This window comes from Cyprinodon tularosa, unplaced genomic scaffold, assembly GCF_016077235.1.
Source record: "Cyprinodon tularosa strain WSP-4 unplaced genomic scaffold, ASM1607723v1 ctg715, whole genome shotgun sequence".
Taxonomy (NCBI): Eukaryota; Metazoa; Chordata; class Actinopteri; order Cyprinodontiformes; family Cyprinodontidae; genus Cyprinodon; species Cyprinodon tularosa.
The window spans coordinates 4,789-13,503 of record NW_024039469.1 but is presented as its reverse complement, the minus strand read 5'-3'; the positions used below and the strand labels follow the sequence as shown (position 1 = coordinate 13,503).

Here is an 8,715-nt window from a genome sequence, read left to right as displayed (position 1 = left end):
CATTTTTTTTATAAGTAAGGTCAGCTTATTAGATTTTATTTTGTAATAGAGAATGGTTAGTTGAAGCACAGAGGAATTAATTAAAAAAGTTCTTCAAAACATTAGATTAATGAATCGCTTATAAGTGCAGAAGTGGTCAAGTTTCAGAGTTTGGTAAACAATCTTAAACACCCTGATTTGACAGAAGCTGTTCCTTGATGACATTAACTGGAGATTGTTTTATCACAATATCCATCCTGTAAGTTAGAATAAACTTCCCGACTTTCTAATGGATGGATTTTGTAAATCCCTTAAGAGGTTGATGAGAACATAAAACAATACCAATACGCAAAATGCGGATGTAGCCTAGGACACCCAATAACTAAAGCAAGCAAGTAACATCGCTCATTCTGTATCTAAGGAATCTCTAATATATTGTGTTAATGTAAATTGCTCATCTTGACAACAGATGTTAGCATCAACATGAATGACACTTTGACTGAATTCAATGGCTGTTTTGAGATGAAACACTTGAATTATAAACCAAGCACCTCTTATCCACCTCTATGTGTAATATTATATGGTTTCCTAACTCTCTTGTCTCTTGTCACCATGTGTGGAAACTTCCTTGTAATACTGTCAGTCATTTACTTTAAACAGATGCACACTCCTACTAACACTCTCATTCTGTCCCTGGCTGTGGCTGACATGTTGGTTGGCATGTTTGCTTTCCCTCTCAGAATGTTTTATTCTCTCAGTGCCTGTAGGTATTATGTCAGTTTATTTTGTAAGATAAGGGACAGCTTTGATATATTATTCAGCCAATGCTCTATCCTGCACCTGTGCTGCATTTCTGTGGACAGATATCAGGCAGTGTGTCAGCCTCTAACATATAAATCTAAAATCAATGGTCGTGTTGTCTTCATCATGATTACTGTAAGTTGGGGTGTTTCTGTGTTTATTGCCATTGGTGTGGTAAACAGTAGATTATCCAATGATGAATGTCAGGACATGTGTTTTATTGATGTTGTCATGACAAATATTGTAGCACCTTTATTAGCATTTTTCCTTCCTATTCTCATAATGCTTTGCATCTACCTGAAGATATTTGTTGTTGCACAGAGACAGGTACGAAGCATCCAAGCAAAGATGAAGCCTGGAGCAACTGTCAGTAAGATGGAGAGAAAAGCCACCAAAACTCTGGCTATTGTTTTAGGAGTTTTTGTGTTTTGCTGGGCTCCTTTCTTCCTTTTGCTAACTTTTAGAACTGTTGGAAATAATCCAGCACCCGTTCATCTGATTGAAACAGTTGGTTGGCTTGGACTCTCAAACTCTACTCTGAATCCTTTTATCTATGGTTTCTTTTATAGCTGGTTCAGATCAGCCTTTAAAATGATTGTTTCTGGGAAAATTCTAAGAGGAGACTATATTAACCTGAAATTGCGTTGAATTTTAAGTTTTTTTTGTAGTTGTTTTTTTTTTAATGAAATTATATATATTTTTATGTATATTTATGTTTTGTAATAAATCATTAATCCAATGTCAGGATGAATCCAGAATTTGATAGAACACACTTGTCAAAATTCTTTCTGTTAATTTATGACTGAGTAGAGAATGCGGAATATGTTTTCTATTTTTCCCCCTGTCTACAAAAGGCATCATTTTTTTTAAATTGTGTTCCATCTTTATTTTCTCTTCCTTTGTACACATTTGTTTTTGGCTACTACACAAAGATTAGATAATTAAATAATATTTTGCTGATTCTCTAGAGCTTTTTGAGGTGTCCTTTTCCGGGTTCTGTGCACTTTGGTTCTCAGGTGGCTAGAGAGTATGCCACAAAAAAATGTGCTCTTGAAGATAAGTCTACTGAGGCACAATTTGAACTTCTGAGAAAATATGTTGTTCCACCTTGGGCATAAAAAACCCACACACATTTAGCACTCTGTGACTTTGATTGTTTTAGATTCAACCCTATAATGCGACAAATTGATTCCTGTAAAGCTCTTAAAGATACTGAAATTCTTCCAGTTTACTTTTTTTTTACCTGTTGCTTGAGTAAATGAACTTATCATTAGTTATTTGATCTAGTTAGAATGTTTTGACTGTCAAGTAGAACATGGCAACTTATTATAGTAACTTAAAATACACTTTAAGGGAAACATTACATAATGATTTAATGTGTACTAATTGTCCTCAACAAACATTACAGAAATATGTGTTGTTTTATAACCAAAAAAGTATAACGATATAGCGAGTAAAAAGTTTGACTCTAACAGGTTTGGATGAATGATAACAGTGAAACGAATCAGAACTGACGTTAATTCTTTAAACAACCAAGAACGGAGGAAACAAACACTAGATATGTAATATTTAGGAATTGGGTTCAAATAATATCATAGATTAAACTGATCTATTTGATGAATTTAAATGTCATGGGATTAAATCAGAGCTGGACTGGCACAAACTTATGGCCTTTTGAGCAGAGACAGATCCACCTGGTATTGATGAAATGACAGGAAGACCTATGAATGGAAAGTGCAGGCTTGTGAAAGTGTATGCACACGCTTTTTTTGTGTTTATCTTTAATAAAATTAGACTTACAGCATTCACCCAGTACTGTTAACCTTCTGAACAATTTCACAAATGATATGTGACAGAATGTGACTAAATGATATTTTTAGCAAACATTAAAATGTGTTCTTAAATCTGCTCCTTATATCATCCGTCTATCTGCCTTGTTTTTCAAACTCTATACCTTAGTTCTCTCTCTCTCTTCTCTTCCTTAATGTCTCTCTCTAAAACGATTCTCAACTGGGGAGTAAAAACAGTCTGGTGTAACACATACAGTGAAATAAAATTAATAATTCAAGTACTGTTTTAAAGGGCTCCCGGACAACATGGTGACAAAAATACTTGACAACATATAAGTCATATTACTATTTCATAAGAACATAAACAACCCAGATTGAGAATGAAATAATGTAACAAGTGTGATCTAATTTTACTTTGTCAAAGTAAAAGGAGGGTATAAATTAATGCCATATCATAGTAAAAATCTATCGGCTGATAAATTACCAAACGGTTTTTGAGCACATTTAGCTAAAAAGTATTCTAAACTGAATGATAATATGTCCACTTTAAAATGGTAATTGACAAATTCTTGTTTTTAAATGCTTTTGGTGGTTTACTTTATGGGAAATTGTTAAGGTGATACAGTTGCACCCTGGTTGTGCCGGGTCCGAGGGTGACTCTGATGTGTTGTTGAATCGGGAGTGTGTGGAGTATTTATAAATTTAAAGGCAGAATAATTGCTCAGAGTCGATTTTTGGAGAAGGTGTATAGTAGATGAAGTAGTGAAGCGTGTGGAGCATGTGTAGGTAGCGGTTTTGAGTCCGTGAAGGTCTGATCAAGCCTTTGGAAAGAGAAATTCGTATAAGGGAAAGAAAAAAGTTTCGACCCAAACAGTTCTGGCAAGCTGAAAGGGACCTTTGTTTCATTTCCTCTGTGCTTGCAAGAAAGCGGACTTCCCAAAATAAAGAGAAAGACTTTTTGATTTAGATTTTTAGCAAAACGTTTATTTGTTCAATAACTTTACACTGATAAAAACAAGATCAGACCTAAACTATATACATTTTTACATCAGGTATTTTTTGTATTTTAGTTCGCCCTGATCAGAAATAGTGCTTAAAGCTGCTTCAAAACCCCACCGTTGCAAAAAAGCATTTACATTTCTGGTGGCTCTGTGGAAGTGAAATGGAGCACTTCCATAGAGACTCAGCATCTAATTAAGATCTATTTTGCACTATGTCTCTTCTGGATAAATAGATAGCTCTTTTTGTTTTGGCAAAAAAAATGTTAATTTGACATTTTAACTTAGTTGCTTTGGAGTAATGTGCACCATTAATAAAAACACAAGTGGTAAAAACCAAGGGCGTAGGAATATGTTTACAATTGGGGGGGACACATGTCGGAAATCTGAGATTCGTAAATATTCAACAGAAACATATCTTAAAGCTACAGTGTGTAATTTTTAGCGACATCTAACGTTCAGACTGCAGACCGCAGCAACATGAACATCTCCCCCCTACCGCTTCTCCCCCCAACAGTACGGCGAGCGTTACGGGACAAAATGTCTTCCACGACGTCTGCATCACCTACCTTCTCAAGTGATGAGGTTTGTTTACATAGATAATTTTACAGATAGTATTCTCAGGCATAATACTGCCATCTATTGTTCAGTACCGTCTCAGTTCATCTCTCTCAACTTGCCGTAGTTACTTTCATATTTACTAATCGCTAGTTTGTTGGCTCTGCGCTGCCGTAGCGCAAAGATGTCTGCCTCCATGGCTGCGAGACCCGCTCCTATATAATTATAAATAACGAATTCTAAGGCAACGCAAATATTAAGGTTAAGAGGCTGAGCTCGTAGATGATGATAAATAACATAGTTATGTATAATATATTACATTTCTGACTGTATATCCCTGTAATTATTACACACTGTAGCTTTAAGTACGCTACTTAAAAAAAAGGCTATTTAATCTTTTACTTTATTCCTTTATAAATGTGTCTTGCAAAAATAATGCATTTAAAATTTACATAATGCATTTGTTCATAAGATGTGAGCATATCACCAAACAAAATGACTGGAGTCTATTATTAAGCAAAGGGAGATGTCTTTCAAGGGCTTCAGCCCTTGGCATATTTAGTGTCTGCATCACACTAGAAAATCAAATATTTCAGTTGGATTAAAAACAGTTCAGTAGGCCACACAAGTGCAAAGTTTGATATGTTTTATTTTGTCAAACTTGCAATAATGGTCAAAAATGAATTTATATAGGTTGACTGACAGAGGGAGCTGACAGTGTGTTGAAGAATTATGGACAGGGCGCTTTGAAGCATCTGGTTCAAAAACGCATTCTAAATCTTTGGTAGAAATCCATCTATCCTTCCATTTTCTGTACACCCTGTCCCTTAGTGGGGTCGGGAGTTAATTAGTTGGTTAATTAGTGGTTGCACAACCAATGCGACCGCCGCTGCTAAGAATTAAAATTAATTCTCCCTGTGGTTTTAACTAACGATCAGGAGCGCGGCAGGTATAACATCTGTCCTTTCGGGGGAATCAAAACCACGCAAAAAATAAAAAAATCCTCGTAAAACGCACGCCCAGACCGGGCTAATTTCAACACAAGTTGTATTAGGTGACTGTTACTCATACTGACGTTTCTCTTTTTAAAAAATCTGAGTAAGTCCTACTGCTGTTTCAGCCTTTTAGTTGGTGGTGGCATTGTACTGAAATGAGATCTATAAAAAAAAATAAACATTTTGGCTAGCGTGGCAAACGTCCAGAGAAAGTTAGCAGTTAAATATTGGATGAGGGATCAGCCCAAGACTACGGAAGAGGATAGGGCCATTGAAAAAAAAAAAGTTAAGTGATTTTTAAATTTTATTTCAGTTTAATACGGGAAAAAAGTCAGAATTCTGACTTTTTTTTCTCAGAATTTTGGATCTTAATGTAGATGGGCACCATGAAGGCAGAGATGTGGGAGCATTCAGCTTCACTGACAAAGATGTGAGTTGTTTGAGGTGGCCAGTGACACATTGGTGGAAAATGACAGAATTAGGCAACTTTTTACGTGCCCGAGGGGTCCCCTCATTAATGGAGGAGCAGAAGGTCATTAAAACAAGAGAGCTAGTCTCTAAAACAGACATGGCTATGGCTTGATGCTAACATGTTTGTTGTTAAACATACTTTTGTTATATTACATTTGTGTTGTGTTTTCCAAATAGTGTAGAAAATGAATGGTGGGTTTATAAGGTTTACCTTTTATGAGCAGGACAGGAAGCAGAGAAGTGTAGCATTACCTCCAACTAGTTAAACTCATAATTATGAAGTTATTCAACAAATTCCTCAAGTAAAAAAGTGCAACTGTTATTTTTTATTTTATTTTTACCAGATTTGTTGATTAATTTAAAAATTATGTATTCCTTCCAAATTTCCAAATCTGAAGAATTTTTTAAACCAATATCTACATTATTTAACATTTAGTTTGTTTTAGCAGTACTTCCTGTTATATTTCTTTATACGTATATTTTACATACGTATTAATCTGATCAGCAGATTTGAAATTGTGTGCTTGTGTAAACACAAGTAGTCAATCTTTACTCTAAACATATATTCTGGTTACTTTTTAGTTAGACATTCTTGTTTTTATATATCTGTATAGTACCCCCCCCCCCCCCCCCCCCCCAAAAAAAAAAAAAAAAACACTGAAAATTGATTAGAAATATTAATCATCTGTCAGATTTCTGAGAAAAAGGTCAGAAGAAAAAAGTCAGAATTCTGAGATTAAAGTCTTTTTTACCCATGTTAATCTAAAAAAAAATGTAAAAATCAGTTAACCTTTTTTTTTCAATGGCCCTAATCCTCTTCCGTGCAAGACTAAGATGACTAAACCAGAAAGATTCAGTTTCTATATATGAAGGTGAATGTTATAAATAGGCAATATTCATAGCAGCATTCCCGACAGACCATTTTACCTCATTCACAAGTTTCTGGCTGCGTCTCAATTCGCAGGCTGCGTACTTGGTAGGACGCATTTTGAGGCCGGTGACGTCACAACGCTGCACGGAGGCCGTCCCATTTGGCAAAAATTCTGAGGACGCTTAAAATGCAGCCTCAAAATGCGTCCTCCTTTTCCCCGAATTCTGAGGATGCATCGCTACCGTCCTTAGTGGCCTCGCCTCCCACTAGATTTCCCGAGGTGCTTTGCGCGCTTCTTTTTTTTTTTTTTTTTTAGTAGTTGAAGAAGAAGAAGAAGAAAGTCGGATTTTCTTCAAGTTACGGACAACCGAAAGCAGCAGCAGCGCCGACAGTAGTGCGGAGAACACCTTTAAATGTAAGTAGTTTGTTTTTTTCAACAGGCAAAGTCCTGTTCAAACACCAACGTACAAATATAATCTTTGATCACATCAAATGATGCTCAGATGCCACTTTTTGTAAATCTCATATTTGTAATAGAAGTGATCCTTGTGTGGGACAACTTAAAAAAAAATACAAAGTATGTTCAGGTTTGGATAATGTATATATGTATGTATATGTATGTGTGTGTGTGTAGGGAAATTACATCTTTCATTTATTATATTCATGTTAATTTACACTTTGAGTAAGCTTGATAAAGTAATCTCCAGGTTACCATTCCAGTCTTTTTCTGTAGAATTTCATCAATCCATCCAAATCATGAAACCTTCCTTTTTTCTAGCTTTAAAGAAACACTACAGAAAATAGCATCTGTTGATACAAATAGTTTTCCTCTACTTTAGGAATGCAAAGATCCAGGGACAAGGCAGGGGATCAGTGGGAATCCTACTGCTGCCACCTGGCCCTGGTTTGTCCTCATGGAGGAGGTATTAGGACAGAGGCCCTCTATTACCCCACCTGTCCTAATTGCCTCCATCCCTGAGGACACACCAGGGCCAGGTGCTGCAGAGGCTGAGCAGCATCAGGGCGATGACGAGGAAGAGAATGAGGATGAGAGAGGAGGGAAAGGAGAAAGAGAAGAAGGAGTGACGAGTTGGTGGATTTAATCAGGGAGGATATCAGATGGTAGAGGGAGGCGGGAAAGGATGGACAGATTATTTCATTTATTGGAGAGGATGGTGGACAGACGTTATTATTTTTTTGGTGTTTTTTTTTAACAAGTTGAAGTTCTGTGTTGCTGTTATTAAATTAAATTATTAAATTGTTTATAAAAGTTATTGCTGTCGGTGTGTTCTTAAAGTCTTTTAACCTTTTACATTATCTGTTTCATCACTTCTTTGTAATTTAAGTAAACTTAGAACAACTTCTCAGTGACATCAGTTTATTTTTAGAGAAGCAAGTATTTACAATAAACTATTAAAAACATTTTTAACTATTGACATTAGATTTTAAAATTAACGACTACAACTATTTACAGAAGATATACAGTAAATATTACTAGAGAACATATATATATATATATATATATATATATATATATATATATATATATATATATATATATATATATATATATATATATATATATATACAATTGTGACTGAGCAGGAGTCCCTGGTGGTGCTGGACTGGATGCGATGCCACACAGATGAGCTTGGAGTCTTCTGACTGCGAGTGGGACATCATCTGGGGGGTGGGGGGTGCCTCTCTCCACTGCTGATCTAATCGATGGCTGCCATGTTACTAAAAATGTTCAAGAAGACGCAGAAAATAATGACTTTACTAAAACTGTATTTATAACCCTGAAATGAGAACAGCTAAAAAGTGATTCTACTTGCCATCTAAATGTAACGGTGGTCGGGTAGACCCTCCTCCAGGACAGACACCTCGGCAGACAGCTGGTCCCTCCAGTGAGCACCACTGACTGCCTCCAACACGTTCTCCCCCTCCTCATCCTCTGGCATGTCGTCCTGCTCTTCATCCTCTGGGGCTGTTATGACCTGTAGAAAAAAAAAGACAAAAATATTTATTTTTATTCAGTCATCTATCTTTTTTTCCTATATATATATATATATATATATATATATATATATATATATATATATATATATATATATATATATATATATATATATATATATATATACAGTGTTGGGAAAGTTCTCTTTCTACGTGAACTAGTTCAAAGTTCAGTTCACACATTTTAAAATGAACTAGTTCAGTTCATAGTTCATAATTCAAAACTAAAAAATTAA

General features: G+C 35.5%; 1 protein-coding gene across 1 annotated transcript; it reads left to right on the top strand.

Annotated features, from left to right (window-relative positions):
• Positions 1–444: 444 nt before the first annotated feature.
• Positions 445–1,428, top strand: LOC119772542 (trace amine-associated receptor 1-like; the record flags this gene model as incomplete). The annotated part of the gene is made up of 1 exon (XM_038269000.1): positions 445–1,428. A coding segment is annotated over one exon (984 nt), but the record flags the coding sequence as incomplete, so codon positions are not given.
• Positions 1,429–8,715: the final 7,287 nt, after the last annotated feature.